An 18959-nucleotide genomic window follows, 5' to 3' on the forward strand; every position below is an offset into this window, starting at 1 on the left:
AGGCGTCACCACGAGGCCTTCGCGGAATTACACCCTTACAAGAGGCACCACCACGTGACCTTCGTGGGATTACGTCCTGGCCTTGAGGCACCACCACCTTACCCTTGTGGAATTACGTCCTGGTCTCGAGGCATCACCGTGAACCCTTACCTCGAGGTTCATGGAATTAGGTCCTATCGCTAAGGCACCACCGGGAACTCCCCCTAGAAGGGCCCACATAATTATGTCCATAAGATAAGGCAACACCACGAGCCCCGCTACAAGGGTCATGGAATTATGTCCTACACAAATCTTACTCATACATTATCAATCAATCATGAAGTTCCTGTGCATACCATTAATATGTCATTTAGTATGAGTGATCAACCATCAAATATATCTCATGCCAAGCTCATTTCTAATTCATTTGTTCTCACCCATACATACATAGTACATGCATATCCAGCCCCTTTGTACATAATAAGTCAATGAACCAGCCAATCAAACAACCATCAACATTCATGAAACAAAGCATAGCAAAAACCCAAAAGAGGTCTTGCTCAAGCTGGAGTCCTCGCTTAGGCGAGAAGAGTGCTCTCGCTCAAGTAGCAGACTCTCGCCTAGGCGAGACTACAACAGTGGCTCCTGGAGAATTTCGCGAGCTCTCGCTTAGGCGAGGTTGTCTCGCCTTAGCGAGACAGTTCGTCGCTCAAAACACAGCCCCTCGCCTGGGCGAGCGCTCGAGCAGAAAAATTGGGCGAGTTCCTGTTATTCTTGCTTGGGCGAGATGAGCTCGCCTGGGCGAGTATATCAGTAATCACCACTGAACCACGCGTATTCAATCAGGGACTCGCTCACAACAACACCTAAAGCATTTTCGTACCATCAGAAACAACAAATTATCACCAAAACACGAAACAGGACCAAAGCACACCAAAGAGTGAATCAAAAGCATGAAGTCTAGCTTCCCTTACCTGGAACAAGCTAGTACAAGACTCCCAACCCCGAATTAGCGAGCACATCAGCTACAAGTTTATCTTAATGAACTAGAGATTAGAGAAATAGAGTGGAAACGAGATTAATAAGGGGACCTCATTTGAAACCCTGACAATAAAGCTAGAATGAGGAGAGAACGTTTGGGTGGTTAACTTACTTGGAACAACTGGTCCTTCTAGCTCAACGTAACGGTGAGAGCAAGCCCTAGCAGAGGCGGCAACAGCAACTCAAGGAATGTGGAACTCTGTTTTACACAAATGAGCACAAGGATTAGGGTTTGGGCATATTTAGGTCTGTTTTCCCCCCTCTAGGCCAGCCCTAAGGCTCAATGGTTAGGGGCAACCTTAAGAAAAAGGGCAGCACGAAAAATTGGCCTTACAAAAATCGTGGCAGAGGTTGGCTACGCTTAAGACCTGTGCCACGGCTTGGAAATAAATTCGCTTAATTATTGATTTAATCCTTTAATTTTTTGTTTTGATTTATTTATTATTTTTGGGTTCAATTTAGTTTTTTATTTTTTTTTAAAAAAAGGTTCAATTTGGTTCCTTTATTATTTTTGATTCAATTTAGTTTTCTTTGTAAAATGATTCAATTTTGTCTTTTCTAATTTGAGATCAAATTAGTAATTAAATTTAGTTACAACTTATATATACAAGTTAAAATAAGTTTTTAGAATTTATACACTAAATCACCCCACCTAAGTAAAATTTGAGTATCTAGGTGGAGTGTAAAAAATAAAATAATTTTAGTATTTAGGAGGAGTAATTTGATGTATAAATTATATAAAAAAAATATTTTAACATGTATATATAAGTTATAATTTAGCTTAATTACTAATTTGGTCTTAAACTAGAGAGGACAAAATTATAAAGTTTAAAAAAAAAAGATTAAATTGAAACAAAAAATAATAAGGCAACCAAATTGAATCTTTTTTTAAAAATTGGAGAATTAAATTGAACCCAAAGATAATAAGAGGATCAATATGAACCAAATCAAGAAATTAGAGGACTAAATCATAAGCCAAACAATTTTTTGATACAAATTGTATTTCATACCTTCCTAGCTTGTAGATTTTACAAAGAGTGTGGCATGAGTAACATATTATTTTCTAATTTAGCGTATATAAATATAATTATTTATTGGGTTAAATATATTTTTGATTCCTCCACTTTCTTTGAAAATTGGAATTAGTTTCTATTAGAAACTTTGGTCTAATTTAATCTTTTAAGTTTAAAAAAGCGTGAATTTAGTATTTTTGACCAAATTTTGTTAAGTTTATTTGATGTTTCAAGTGTGATTCATGATAATATTCAAGTTATTGAGTTGTTTACACCGTTTTGATACATTTATCTTAATATATATATATATATATATATATATATATATATATATATATATATATAACTTTGAAATGTTACGTCGAGTCGCTCTAACAATAGAATTATTTTGCGCACACTTAAATTTGGGTGACACCGATTCAAGATGTACAACGAAGTATTGGTTTAAAACTTTTAATTTATCCTCATCTAAAATAATTTCTAATTATCTTTAACAAAATTGATAATTATGAGTTTATAGTAGGAAATTAAAAAGAAAAAGTTGTAAATGTTATAAAATACCATTTCAAGAAAGAGATAAAAAAAAGAGAGAAAATAAAATCTGGATATTGTTATTAAAGGCAAGACGTTCTTTGTAGGTACAAAAAAATGGAACCTATATGATACAACGAGTTATAAATATTTAAGTGATCCAAAGATTAAAAGTTACGGATAAAAAATATGAGGAAAATAAAAAACAGACAACCAATAATAATTCATAACATCGACTTTGGATGTTGAAAGATAGGAGCAAGTGTCATGCTAGAAATTTAATAGAAAAAGTTATCTGGAACGCAACCTTAGTGAAGAAAAAATAAAAGATATATATGTATAATATATTATTTTTTCCTTCACAAAAATTATTATAATTAACATAAGTTCAATATTATGAACAATTTGCTCAAAATATATCATGAACAACTTGCTCAAAATATATTGTGAACAACGTGATCAAAAAGTTGTTTTTATAAAGATTTTGGAAATTTATTTTGTAAATTCACTACAACAATTTATAGTTTAGACCACACTAAAATAGACAACGGCTAAATAAATGTAGCCTAAACATATAATAAACAACATTTTTATAAATGATGTATAAATATCATGAAAGTCCATGATTATATAATTGTTGCTTTAAACTATGTGGGCAAAACTAGTAAAAATGTGATCTAAAAACATAGGTAAGGTATAAAATCAACATGTAAAATTGTTGTTTATTGTGAGAATTTTAAGCAACGGTTTTAAAAATATTGTCATACTAAAAACCGTTGTCTATTACCTATAGCTACACTCACCTATACCACGCCTAAAAAATTGTGGTCTAATCTTTAGACCACGGTTTTTATAATTTATATCATAATTTTATGTTGTTGTCTAAAGTGATTTTTGTTGTAGTGATTTATTTTCATAAATCAAACTTTCTTAATTTCTATGTCTCCATTATTTCTTAATTGACCCTAATTTTGGAAAAACGGACTCATAAAAATAAAAATCAACAAATGAAGTAGAAAATAATTTTTCTATTGATTATTCAAGATATTTTATTATTAATAAAGATCCATATTCAACATATATTCTCAACCATTTATGTTATGAGCACCTATCGCAATGTTTTTTTAACACCTTGGTTGGGATAATACTAAATTATTTAGTAAAATTTGTAAATTTTAAAATCTTTTATTTGCAACTTTAATATCACCATTTAAGATTAACAAAAACTAAAAATTTCATTTATTTGTTCTAACAACTCAAGATTAAGATTCAAAAATTCATAATTAAATCAAAGTGCACACACTATAACCATTGTCTAAAACAAGTACTTTTTCTCGAAACAAACCTAAAGCTCCTCACTGTTATGCATCAAGATTAACATATGCAACAATATCTACTCCCTATATCGATATACATATACAATCATCGTAGTCACACACAAACAAAATAAGGATGAGATAACATACAAACATCTACAGTTGTCAATTTGGCTCAGCCCATAAGGCTTGGCCTTGACCCATGTGGGTTGGGGCCAAAAAAGTCCACAGGGATAAAAAGACTCCAATTAAAAAAGCCCATAGGGCCAAAAAGTTCACAAAAGCCCGGTGGGTCAAGGCCAATCCATGAGCTTCCTTTTTAAACATGAAAAATATATTATTAAACTTTCGATTTATGTTGTCCTGTCTCGATAGTTGGCATGGCCCATCCATCTCGACAATTAGCCTGACCCGACCAGTCTTGACCTTTGCCATAGGCTCGCTTATCTCAACCTCTAGCCTGGATTGGTCTATCGACCATTAGCTCGGACTAGTCTGTCCCGACTTCAACCCCGACTAACCGTCTCAGTTTTCAGCAACTTTCGATCCGTGTTGGCCCGTCTTGGTTGTTGGATAGGGCACTACAAGAAAATGCTTCATTAGTAACCAATTTTAGTGACCAAAAATTGTTAGTTAATATAATTACTAATTTAGATACAAGTTTACAAAGTAAAAAAAATCTTTGGTTACTAAAATAGTTATTATTATGAATAAAAAATTAAAATTGGTCACTAAATTGGTTTTTAAAATTAGCTACCATAGTTTTGGCTACCAAAGAAAATTGGTCACTAAAAATTAGCTACCTAAGTTTTGGCTACCAAAATAACTTAGTTACTAAATTTCTCTTTAATTAATTAATGACAAATTTAGTGACCAATTATAATATTTTATTTATATTAGTGACTATTTTAGTAACCAATAAATTTTAATTTTGTAAATTGGTATCTAAATTGGTCACTATAGTGACTAACAACTTTTAGTCACTAAAATTGGTTACTAATAAGACATTTTCTTGTAGTGGGGCCGAACTATCTTAATAGTCAACTCGACCTTGGGGACGAGCTAACCTGTCTCGGTTGTCGACCTGGCCGGACTTGTCTCATTCGTTGGCCTTTTGCTTGGGGCGACTCTTAAATATTTATTTACTTCAATTTTTTAAATTCTAATAAAATCACTTTTTATACACTAATAAAAGTTATAATACATCACTAGATCAAAATTACACAAATGACAAAGACTAAACTAATAATAATAATAGAATTTTAACAAATATTTCATCTTTTGAACTTAAATATATGTTGAATGATGATAAAAAAATTCATGACAATTACATTAAATTATTATATTATAGTAAAAAAATTATTTATATAATTATAGTGAAAAAATTACGCGTATGATAATGAGTTACAAAATAAAAATAATTATATAAAAAATATCAAAATAGTATTCTACATGATAAAAATAAACAACAAATAAAAATATTGAACAAAAATGATAAAATATGTCTTTGAAGGAATTTGAGAGACTATTAAATGAAATCACATAACGAAAATAAATGTATAATTATGAGTATGATAACATCAAAAATACCTTAGAAATCTTATAAAAATGTTCAAATATCAACCTAATTGACATTTGAGAGATAATGAAAATTATTTTAGTGAAACAAAATAATATGAAACAAAAATTAATAATGATATCATAAAGAAGATATTTTTTTATATAATTAGTAAATGAAAGGTTTGTGCTATTAAACACTTAAATTGAAAGTGTTAAACACTCTTATGTGAAAAGAAAATATACAATAAATATAAATATTAAAAAAAGTAGAAATATTCAAATGTGAGACATAAAAAATATTTAATTGACATATATCATTTGAACATAATTGCATGAAGGTCATAATAAGACGAAAAATATCTAGGAGATGTGAATGAATTTCATGACAAGTCAAACAATTAGAAGAAATGAAAAATAAAAAAATGTGTAGTATATAGACATATATATATATATATATGTATATATATACATATATATATATATGTATATATATATATACATATATATATATATATATATATATATATATATATATATATGTATGTATGTATACATACATGTATGTATGTATACATACATGTATATATGTATATATACATGTATGTATACATACATACATATATATATATATATATATATATATATATATATATGTATGTATGTATACATACATGTATATATACATATATACATGTATATATATATATGTATACATACATGTATATATATACATGTATGTATACATATATATATATATACATGTATATATGTATATATATATATATATGTATGTATATATATATATATGTATGTATGTATATATAAGGTTACTTAGTAAATTGAGTATTTTAATAATTTAAACGAGACGGAAATATGAGGAAGACTGATATTATGACTAGTATGGGGACGAGGGACATGACAAATATGTATATCCATCCTCATCACCATGTCCAATTGAAAAAGTTGAATATTTTCCATACTCATACCTATACCCAATCAATAAAGAATTTTTATTTTAAAATGGAAATGAGTTCGGATGAAACCCATGGATGCATGTTTATTTTTCGTCCCTAGTTGGAGTGTTTTCTCTTACCATATATTTACATAATACATTATAGTATTGCTCAATTAGGTTGCCAATGTTTGTTTTTAAATGCTTCATTAATCTAAGTTTAAGGACATTTGGTAAGAAGGATTAAATCCATGTATTTCTAAAGATGAATGACTAAATTGGTATAAAATTTCAGAAATGGACTAATTCTAAAATTCACTAAAATTTGAAGGACAAAAACATATTTAATCCTTATTAAAATAATGTTTTTAGTGAATATATAAATTTTATCTGTTGTAAATATAAATATTGATAATTGTTAAGGAAAAAAAAACTAGAAATATATAAGACTAGACCAATATGCTTATATTTAGAAGAAAAATGATAATTTGATAAAGAATATTTTGACAAACTTTAATAAACAATTATATTTGGTAAAAAAAATTCTAAAATTTTATTATTTTACTTTTGTAACTCCCGTAAACAAATACAAAATTACTCCATTTAGAATAAACTTTCTATCTACATGTATTTATAATATTTGTTATTTATTTAATTAAAATTATATTCAATAACCAAAACATCAAACATATGAGATATTATTTACAAATAGTATTATAGAAAGACGCATGTGTAAAAGGAGACCGATAATATATTTTCAAAAAGTTAAAATATACATTTTGTTTCCGACAACTTTCCCAAAATATCTCTAGTGGTATTGTGATATAATTCTTGGTAAATGATATTAATTTTATTTGGGAATTATCTTAAATGATGTTAATATCAATATACTAATTAACTAAATGACAGTATAAATTAATATTAGGATAGATTTAATAAATCGCTAAATCTTATATTTACATAAATTTTATATTTAAAAATATCCTCTTTTTATTTTTTTGGATTGACGTTAAGTTTTTTCATTAGAATTTCAAGAAGATTAAAATTATATAGAATTAAAAATTGTATTGTAGAGATTACAAAATGTATTTTTAAGTTCAAAAATTAAAAGAAAAAAAGGTTTTTCTCACTAAATACAAACCAAATACTGAAGCATCGGTATTTAAGAAAAGGCACGAGGTTGAACAAGCTCACTCTCACTCACATTTATTCTCTAAGTTTGCTTGCATCACTTCATTTTCACTCTCAGAACTGAGTTTTCGTTTTCTTTCACTTCCTCGCATAACGTATCTCACCAACCAAACGCTCCTACCTCTGTTATTTCTGCAATCAGAACAATAACAAAAAATGGATATTCCACGTAAATATCTCTTCTCTCCGATTCTCGCGCTCATTCTACTTTCTTTCATCGTCGTCGTGGTGCTGCGTCCAGTTCAGTTACTCAAATTCACGACGATCGCTGGTTCAAAACGTGGACATTCCGTTCCTCTGGATCGTCTGCGAATGAAGCTCTCCGGCGAGAATCAACTTCACGCCGTCGTAAGTTCCATCGACCTTCGCCGGAACAAATTCAGTGACAGAACTGCTGCCGTAAGTTCAACTGTTATTTTCTCTCTTCCGTTGATTTTGTTTCCTCTGTTTCGATGAATCAATTTCCAATCGTTTTGAAACAGTTATCGGCTTTAATTAGGATTTTATCATCCTTTTCAGTCTTTATTTTTCTTAGTATCTGATTTTGTGAGAATGAATGGAAGTAATTAAGAAAATTGACTACGAGTTAATTTGAGTGAACAGAGGAAGGTAGGAAAACTAGAACAAACACTCGCGGCGGCGAGAGCTTCGATGCGAAAGGCTGCGTCAGAATCAGAAGGTGAGAGGAGCAATCACTCTGTGGCAGCCACCGTGCATGACGGCGGCGACCGCCACTATGTACCAGCCGGAGCCATCTATCGTAACGCTCGCCTATTTCATCGGTAACATCTCTCACCACCTCTCTTATATCTCAACGAAAATTATCTAACGATCAAAATTAATAATTAAAAGAGAAAAAAAAGAAAAGAAAAGAAATGTTAATAGAGCATATTATATGAATAGGATCCATATAGTATCACACTCTCATAACCTAATCACCAAGTTACAACAATATTGCATCATCAATAGTAATTCAAGTTTAATGACTACGTATCAGTATTTTAAACTAAATAGAAATTACTATTTGTATGATTTTTTAAAATAAACTCTGCAACTAGAACTATATTAGAGTGTGAAAAAGCTTCTTCAGTGCTTTGTTTAGATGCCACGAAAGAGATGTTTACTTTTGATCGATCTTTTCTTCTGATATACGATAAGGGAATGGCGAGTGCGGTAGTATTGATTCATTCTCTTCGTATTTTCACACTCATCCTAGTGAATCATGAAAAAGTATAGCGAGCAAAAGCCAATGATGATACTCTCCGCAAAAAGCTCCTTTGCTATGGATGAACTTTTTTTTTATTACAGCACTCCAGCAGTAATGGAGTGGTAACTGGTATCCCCTATTTCCATGATTTCATATATAGCTTCCATTATAAGAAACAAATGTGTACTACTGTCCCAAGCTTAATAGCCATCATTGCACACTCCTCCACCCCATATTTGCTATTCATTTAATTTCCATAAGGAACCAAACCTTTAATACTATGGGTTTCTTGGTATTTGCACAAAAATATTATAAATAGGAAGAAAACAAATTTATAATAAAACTCTTCGTTACGTATAAATTAATTCAACTTTTCGAAATCAGATTTTAATTTTCTATATGATTAATTTTAATTTATGAAATATTATTTGTTTTATTGAAAATTTTGATATTTTTCATAAAGTGAAGTGGAAAAATGTATTCAAAACATCTCGTGTCATAATCATCATTATCATGGTTACTTTCAGATTATTTAATAGGACTGTATTAAGAGCCACGTGATTCTAAAACTTAATCTTCAAGCGTGCACAATACAATTGGAAACCCTTACGTATGAGGATTGTTAAGTAATTGTGCAATAATTGAAAATAAAAGTAAATAAACATATTGGAAAATGATGGCGACTAAATATTTTATTTAGGTTAATCTTGTTGCTCGCACAATGAATAGTTTCTCTTAATATATATATATATATATATATATATATATATATATATATATATATATATATATATATATATATATATATATATATATATACACACTAAAGTTCTCCTTTTTAAGTTATTATTCCTTTTTATTGTTGATTTTATTTTTAGTAGATAATAACAAAGAAATAGTGGAAACGGAAAAAAATATTTGAATCGTAAGGAAGTAAAAATGTATTAGAAGACGACTTTATTTGTTACTAATAATCTTATTTATTATTTTTAATTATTAATATTAATATTGGTCCACCTCATCTTTCTCACGCGTCCCCATGAACAAGTACAAATCTTTACTTCAAACAGTAAAAAGTTAAAATCAATGAACTCGTCATTCTTTCCTGACCAATATCCCCCATATCTCTTCAACTAAACTACATCACACCAACAATGAAATCAAGCAGAGGCTAAGATACATTATTCTGATAGTAATATTTTCACCTTACACAAATCTCAATTTGTTCGTGATCTTAGATGATTCGTGTTTCTGCTGTAGAAGAACTCAACATTTAAATTTTTATTTTGTTACTAAAATTAAATATACAAAAAATTAACTTTCATCAGAAAAAAAAAATCATTCGACTTTAATTTCATTTTCTTCCCAAACATATACCACACGTTTCTACGTGATTTCTCCCCACATGGTTGATCACTGGAGCATACAATTTTGTTTTTAATCAGCCAGATGAACTTGTCAGTAAAGATGTAACCTAGACCTAAGCATGGCGAGTCATCAAAACCAACACCTTATCTTGTTGGTTGTAACATCCACGCATATTGTATATTATAGCTATCAATATAGCAATGGATTATTTAATTAATACAATTATTAATTCTTTATTTACCCTAAATTAAGATCATAATTAACTTTTAAGGAAAATATGCTTGATATTAAGATACTTACAAATTCCAAACACCCTATTTTTTCTCCCAATCTCTTTAATTTTTCTTAACACATTACATTATCAATCACTAATTTCTCGTATCTTTTTTTCTCTGCTGTAGACACTCCTTGGGGTTCAACCCTTTTTCCTTTAGAAAAAAAAAAGTATTCCTTGACTCGGGTTGTCTATAAATCAAGAGACACAAGAAATATACAGATATAAATAATTAATTAATACAGTTCATTATATAGGATGTTTGTCTGTACTTAATTTAAAAAAAGTTTTTTAATAGAATATATAATTTTTGGTTATATTTTGTCTAATTTACTTATTTTAAAATAAACAGTTTTCCGATTATTTTATAATAATTTCTATTCACTTCTTAAGTAGTTATCATTTTAAAAATTATTTAATTCAGAAATACGTATTTTGAAGCTAACTAAACTGGTCCATTAAGTAACAAGTAGTTTAGAAAGAAACAGAGATATGAATGAAGTCCTTGTTATTTTTAATGTGCAAAACTTAGGACCCAATTTTTAACTGAATATTTTGGGAGTAAAATTTAGTTAAATTATGAGTACAGGAGCTACCAGGAGATGGAGAAAATATTCAAAGTATACGTATACCCAGACGGTGACCTCCCAATCGCTCATGATGGCCCGTGCAAGGACATATACTCAATTGAAGGAAGGTTCCTCCATGAAATGGAACATGGTCCAGGGAGGTTTAGGACCAACGACCCCAATGCCGCTCACGTTTACTTCTTGCCATTCAGTGTGACTTGGATGGTGAAGTACCTCTATACTCCACTCTCATACAACCTAACTCCTTTAAAGCACTTTGTCTCTGACTATGTCAGACTCATATCCATGAGGCACCCCTTCTGGAATACAACTCGTGGCGCCGACCACTTTATGCTTTCATGTCATGATTGGGTTAGTTCAAACTCCCTTTTTTCATTCCCTACCTGCTTTTGCTTCGGTTTTGTCTGGAATTAAACATTTTTTATTATATTATAGGAAGAGAGGTGGGGAGGAACAAGAAGTGTGTAGACAGTATGTTTGAAAAAAACCATGAAATATTGACGTTCTCACAGAAAAAAACAATTTCTTAACCCTATAAACTTTTAAATATTTTTCTTTTGAATAAAACCAAAGTATAACATCAACTTCTCCCTGATTTCATGCATGCATATCATATCATAGAAGGAAGATTCTGTCAAATTTTAGTAAAATAAACTCCCCAAAAGAAAGATAACATATATTTACAATAAACTCGTTTACATTATATACAATATAGAGTAAAGAACCTAAGGATATTGCCACAGCGCTTATAAAATAACCCAGAAACACTCTATATCCAGTCTTAATCCATAACCAACTCCTCATGTTCATCCTTTTCAAGACTTCTTTTTTCTCCTTAGTTACCTATATTCCATGAGGTGTTGAAGCATCAGTATAACATGGAATTATGTTCTGGGAAATTCTTCTTCACTTAGATGCTAATGTACACTTAAAAGAAAAATAGCAGAATGAGTTCCATAAAATCTCTTTCGTTTGCATAACTAGTCTACTGTGCTCTGATTTTCTGCAGGCTCCTCATGCATCACAGGGAAATCCCTTCCTCTACAACACCTCAATCCGTGTCATGTGCAACGCCAACACCTCAGAGGGCTTCAACCCTCGAAAGGACGTCTCCCTTCCAGAAATCCACCTTTACGGAGGCGATGTCTCCCCCAAACTTCTCTCCCCCCCATCCAACAGCACCCCACGCCGCTACCTCGCCTTCTTCTCCGGCGGTCTGCACGGTCCAATCCGACCCACCCTCCTCCGCCACTGGAAGAACCACGACGGCGACATTCGCGTCTACGAATACCTCCCCAAAGACCTGGACTACTACTCCTTCATGCTCGACTCCAAGTTCTGCCTTTGTCCCAGTGGCCACGAAGTGGCCAGTCCCAGAATCGTGGAAGCAATTTATGCCGAATGCGTTCCCGTGATCCTTTCCAAGTATTACGTGTTGCCCTTCAGTGATGTGCTGCAATGGGAGGCGTTTTCGGTGCAGGTGGATGTTTCAGATATTCCGAGGTTGAAAGAGATTCTGAGTGCGATTTCCGAGGATGAATATTGGAAGCTCAAGGAGGGAGTGAAGGCTGTGAGGAAGCATTTTACACTGAATCGGCCTGCCAAGAGATTCGATGTATTTCACATGATCTTGCACTCTATATGGTTAAGGAGATTAAACATACAACTCAGATAGAAGTTTTCAGTTTTCTCTTATACATATTATAAACTCATTACTCTCTGCCCTTCAAATACTAATCCCATGAATTCATTTGAACCTAAATTGTACTTTCCAATATAATCTTTTACTGATAAACCTAATTTATATAATATTAACATTCTTTTTCCAAAATCGTTGATTATTTTTATAATATATTTAAGAGTGTTGCATATATGTATAATGATTATTGAATGATGTTTAATTTTATTTACAGCCCTAGGGGATAGTGAGAAGAAGTGAAGATACTGTGAGCTTCTGAATACAGCCTAGGTATATACATAGAAATATGCAGAAACTACGTAACCTGTATTAATCTAGAGTTGAGTGAGTGTCATATAATGAAGCCATGAGAAAGACGTTCGATACGAGATCTTAGCATGCCTCCAAAGGAGAGAGAAGGAGAGGGTGTTTTTCTTCTGGTGGTGTCATTCTTGACATGGAGTGTGACGATGGGACCCATCTCCCTCTTCACTGAGTTGCTGAAGTACTCAACGTCAACCTCGTTCCCTGAAATGTCTTTCACATAGAAAGCGTTCACGGATTTCTCTCCATGCGTTTCAACGTCTGCTCGAACAACCACCAGCCCATTCTCTCGCAGTACTCGTGTTATGTCCGACAGTAACCCTACTCTATTCTCTGCACACAACTCTAGCCTAACTCCCTGCACCTCCCATGTTACATCAAACAATATGTAAGTAACTCTTTTATATATACCTTACACCAATTACTGCAACACATCACAGTAATAATTGATTTTCAAAATGAGAAATGAAAAATAAATTTAATTACCTCACAAACCCGGCGTTCTATGGCTGCCTCTAAGCATTTTATTACTCGTTCCTTCTCACTTGCCGTATCTAAAGCATATCCATCTACGTGCCTAATAAAATATTCCTGCAAACATTAACACATCAATATATCTCCTGATACTAAGGTTTGAAAGTAGCAACTTTTAATTTAAAATCGCTAAAGCCAAACAAATTTTCTGCATATACCAAAATATAATATTTTCAGCATGAACTTTAAAAAACATATTTAGATCTAATACTAATAAAACGTATCATTCCTACATACCTGAAATGCATAGCCTCCATGGGAACTGATGGAAGCATGAAAAATCACGTACTGCATGTCTGTTAACGTGCAAACGGTGTCAAACATGAGCCTGGGACGATCCTTACACTCAATGTTCACAATTGAATACCCCTTTTGTTCACAACTTTCAATTGTCACCATTCTTTTCCTCCCCTTCATCTCTTTCGGAGAAGAGGGAGCCTCAAAGTCCCTAACTGAGAGCATAAGCTGGTGCAACCTCCGTTCCACACTAGTCATGTTCCCTTCTCCTCCCAAAAATTCCGAGGTCTTGACATCGGGACAAGTGCCTGTGCCACCACCGTTAGGATTGGTGGTGGCACGCAACACAGTTGTCAAGTGATCCTCTATTGATGACAAACGAGAAGGATCTTCAATGGCAGAGTCGGTAGATTGATCTGATATGTAAGCCACGCATGCGAGTCGCGCATTGTGACTCCATGCGTGGACCTCAACTATGTTGCAATGGAGATCTACCAACGCTGCCGAGATCTCGGAAAATAATCCGGGACGATCGGTGCCGGTCATTTCAATTGCTGTGTAGTGTTCAGTTGAGTTAGAAAGTAAAGGGATGAATTTCTTGGAATAGGTCTTGTAGTTGGTCATTGTTGTGATTACTGAATTGACGTTGTTGCTGTATTGTTGTGATGGTGGAGAGGCTCTTGATTTTCCTAGGGCCTGCATGCATGCTTTTCAGATTTACCCTCTACCATTTCTATGTAAAAAAAACAAAAAAAAAAAACACGCAAAACAATCAGAAACTTAATTTATATGCAATTTTTAGGTGTTTTTATTGAGTTTTTAAATTAAAATTAGAATTTATTTTAATAACTTATGCTATATTTTTTCACTAAAAAACAATATTACTAATAATAGAGTTTAGTGACTAGACAATATTAGTGTTAAAATTGTTAACTAAAAATATATGTTGATCCAGCTTTTAAAATAATTATTACAATTATTTTTTATCATATAATGAGTTGTATTTGGATGATAATTTACAAACCTATTTTCTCTTTAAATATCTACGAAACTAATTACTTTGTTTTCTTCATGTCAAGTAAATTAAAACTAAATTTTATGTTCAAGGTCTTTTTATGTTATATACAGATTCTTGTAATGAAATTTGATTATTTCATGTAATTTATTTTTCTTAGGGAGGCTATGGAGAGAAATTTAAGGGTTTTAATACACTTGTTCTAAATTTGGTCAATAGTTGAATGCGTTTGAACATACAAAAACCATTAAATTTCCTATACAATCGGTTAAAGCAAAGCCTCTTTCAATCTAACCATGTTTTTCAGTTTTGTTAGATGAATTGACATTTTATAACCTATTTAAAAGGACCAATGATTATTTTTTAGCTGAACACACCATGTCATTGTAATCCATTTCTTCTAAATAACACATTAAAAAATGACAGAGAAAACAATATGATAGCATGCACATCATGCAGATTTTTACAGAACTATATGATTCAAGAACATGTAATAATTTCTCAGGTAAAACTAGAAAGGGTATAGAAAACAAATTGACACAAATAAAACACTGTGATCGTTGTTGTAGGAAAATTGCAGTACCTGTTGGATTTCGTTGATGACTTTCTGATCCGTTAGTTTGTTGCCATTTTCGTCTCTAACATGAAACACTGCAATTAGATTTGGATTACAGATATTTCAGACCCAAAAAAATGTCTTTATTTAATTAAAAAATATCTAACATTTACAGAAGAAATTTAATTATTACTCACCATCCATGAACCAACCAGCATCACATGAAATATAGCTTTTGCAGATCTGAAGGTTCATGTCTGTCAAAACTTGCACCACTTCTAGTAGGAGACCCTCCTTGTTAACACTATCTACCTGAAATGAAAACAGTGTTATACATTTATATATATCTTTCAAAATAATACACCTTGTTACTCATTACAAAAACAATAGCAGAATCTTAAAACATCTTGTTATAGATTTTTTGTAAATTTTTTTGAATGATTTCATTTGTTGTATTGTGATTATTGTCCCTATAACATATTAGAATATAAGATTCCTGACAATTATGTCAATCCATTAGATTATTAGAATTGAATTTTCATTTCAATTTTGGTATTAATTATTACATGAAAAAGCATTCAGAAATAAAAAAAGAAATGCTTCAGGTCATTTTCTCTGTCACATTAACCCTAAAAACGTCGCAGCTGAAATTACTGTCACAATTCCTATTTCAAAACGTTGGTAACAACAACATCAAGATTTTTGAAATTTCTGGTGTGAAAACAAGATGGTATATAGATCAGAGAAAATCTTCTGGTGTAAAAAACAAGATGGTAGATTTTAAAAAGACAATTATTTTTTGTGACATCATCGTACCTTCACTACTGTGCAACCCTTCATGCTGTCATTGTCGATGCAGACTCGGCAACTACGTGGAAAAACAAACGAACATGAGAAGTTATTGCATAGAAAAATCAAATTTTGATTATATAAAACATGAAATGAAAGAAAATTTGAAGAAAGTGATGAATGAGAATGAAGAATCACTTACGGTGGACCATATATTCTTTCTGGGAGAGTATCAAAGTCAGGATCAAAGTAAGGCCAACAAACGCTGTTATTCATGCTGAAAATGAAGGGCACAATGAAGAGTTAGTTTTAATTCATAGAAAGTGCTAATATTGAGGGAATTTTTTGAATGGGGCGAGAGAAGAGGAATGAATGAACGAATGAGAAGGTTTTAATGAATTCATTCTTCATATGAATATCACAATCATTCGTAACTCAAGGCAAAAACAAAAACACAAAGTGACAACTAAGCACGTTCGTGCAGAGGTAGTCAAAATTTACCAACAAAAGGAGTTTCTAGGTCAACATATTTACCCTAAAATGTGGGACAACGTTGTACACCTGTTTCTTTCTGCAGGACCAACTTTGTATTTATGGAACTTTTATTTCTATTTTTGAAACCAAATATAATTTTCTTACCTCAATATAGACGATAAAATAAAATATTATTTAGTCTACGCAGGAAAATGATAAAATAAAAAGAAACAGAGAAAGGTCTATGCATATATAGTCTTACAGATTCTTATAACTGTTGGAGAAATATATTCTCATCAAGTTTATGATAAAATGAAAAACATTAAAATGCTTTGTTTTGATTAATAACGTCATTTTTTTTAATAAAAACACTATTTTTCGCAGTGTTTTAATTTTATGGGAGTATGGAAATACAAAATTACAAAGAGACCTTTTTCTTTTATTTCTTTTTCTCACCAGAAAAGATAAAATACTTTGAGTAATTTTACCGATAAAAAAGAAGTAATTAACCCAAAAATGTGGCTGATATGCAACAACAAACCAAATTTTTAAAACAATTAATTATTAATTAATAATTTTAGTGGTGAAATTATTGTGCACTACACATCCTTTTAATATATAAAGTAAAAAAAAATATCTACATGCATTCAATAGTTTTTTAAAAATCTTGCAATTCTCATTTTCTTTCCATATAACAATGTATATTTTCTCCTGCATCAATTTTGGACATTCAACTTATTAAAATTAGAATTATACCTCAAGAAACTTAATTACATGTTACATGGATATAAATCCAAATATAATTTTTTATCAAAAAAATATATAAAATGAAAATATTTGGGATATCCTAACCCATATTTATATAAACATCATTTACAAAACTGAAAGAAAGAAAAATCCTCAAAATTTCCAACAAAACTTACTTTGCCAACATACTAAATATCCGAAAAATTCACAAAGAAAGTATCAAGTCTAAGAGTATAATAATATTCTCACACTAATATTATATATATTAACCGAAAATGAATGAAACAAAAAGACTTGATAGTGATTGACACAGTTATCATGTGTGTTTGTCAAAAGACTAATTTTGGAAGATCATTTTTAGTCAATATTAAATGAAATTAAAAATAGTAAGTATTTAAAACAAACTAATTCAAATATTTCAAAACTTAAAAGCAAGTAAAGTATACATAAAGAAATGTAACCAACAATGAGGTAGAATATGAGAAGATTAGAAAGAAGATGATGAGAGAAAAAAGAACAACAATCTTACATGGAAAAAGAGGAGTGTTTGGTTAACAAAGCCAAATATTAAACCCTAAAAACAACTCAGAAGTGCTCCAAAAAAATGCCCAGAAGATAGAAAATTTTCCTCTCCAAATTCAAACATATGAAGAAATGACATGCATGTGCTCTGTATATATAATGTGTAGAAAGACAGAGAGAAAACAAAATGCTGATTTGGTGGGTCCCTTTCATTGCCAATGTCTTTAAGATTAACTTCAAAGTTATGCAAAGTTTTTGGAACACAAATAGATCATAGAAAAGCAACCCAAAAGGTTAAAGGTACAAAAGTCAAACCAATCTATCTCAACCCACGTTTTGACCAAACATACACACGTTTCCACATATTTCTTCTCCTATGTTTTAGCTTCTTAATCGATAAACAAATCATAATGTTACAAATATTTGCTTAATCAAGAAGCAAACACACGATCGACAAAAAATACGAGGACAATGTTTCGCAATTCTCATGTTTTTGTTTTGTTGTGAAGTTTGAGAAGTTCCTATTTTAAAAACCTACGTAGTCTTGAGTTCAATTTTGTAATACGCATGATGCATGAAGGTCTTCAACTTCTCATTTTCCTTACCATAAATATATAATCATTTTCAGATTTAAAATTGCTTTTATTATCTGTTTGAAAAGTGATGCATGATTTTTGTTATAAAACAATTAATACGATACGATAGCAAGTCATAATCCTTATCATATGATATCATCGTTTTCCAGATATATAAGTTAACATATATGCAAGGTGTGTGGTTTATTACCTGAAAACTGAAACCTTTGAGGTTCAAGCAACGTCATGAAAACTGTAAAACGAAATTATGAAAAACTCATTCATGAATTGTTAATCAAAAATAGTAAAGTTTTCACCTAATTATTTCATGGCAGAGAGGAATGCACTTTTTTTTATCAGTAAAAAGAAATTAAATACATGGAAGCACGTAGAATAGTCCATTCCTATCTAAAACAAAATTACATAATTGATACTAGATAATTGATATTAGTGAAACACTGTGTTCATTTTTTTATAATAATAAAT

General features: G+C 31.1%; 2 protein-coding genes across 2 annotated transcripts; one reads left to right on the forward strand and one right to left on the reverse strand.

Moving 5' to 3' along the window:
• The first annotated feature begins 7601 nt into the window (after positions 1 to 7601).
• LOC114193957 (probable glycosyltransferase At5g25310) lies at positions 7602 to 13012 on the forward strand. The gene is made up of 4 exons (XM_028083966.1): positions 7602 to 7982; positions 8187 to 8365; positions 11022 to 11373; positions 12032 to 13012. Exons 1-4 carry the CDS (start codon positions 7740 to 7742, stop codon positions 12695 to 12697), a joined length of 1440 nt encoding a protein of 479 aa, XP_027939767.1. The 5' UTR covers positions 7602 to 7739; the 3' UTR covers positions 12698 to 13012.
• Positions 12297 to 17999, reverse strand: LOC114193956 (ACT domain-containing protein ACR2). Its single transcript, XM_028083965.1, has 9 exons — positions 17906 to 17999; positions 16358 to 16432; positions 16183 to 16234; positions 15564 to 15678; positions 15394 to 15461; positions 13796 to 14491; positions 13511 to 13615; positions 13026 to 13382; positions 12297 to 12620 (listed from the first exon to the last, which is right to left on the reverse strand). The coding sequence occupies exons 2-8, from the start codon at positions 16429 to 16431 to the stop codon at positions 13053 to 13055; spliced, it is 1440 nt and encodes a 479-aa protein (XP_027939766.1). The 5' UTR covers position 16432; positions 17906 to 17999; the 3' UTR covers positions 12297 to 12620; positions 13026 to 13052.
• Positions 18000 to 18959: the final 960 nt, after the last annotated feature.

Source organism: Vigna unguiculata, chromosome 8 (genome assembly GCF_004118075.2).
Source record: "Vigna unguiculata cultivar IT97K-499-35 chromosome 8, ASM411807v1, whole genome shotgun sequence".
Lineage (NCBI taxonomy): Eukaryota > Viridiplantae > Streptophyta > Magnoliopsida > Fabales > Fabaceae > Vigna > Vigna unguiculata.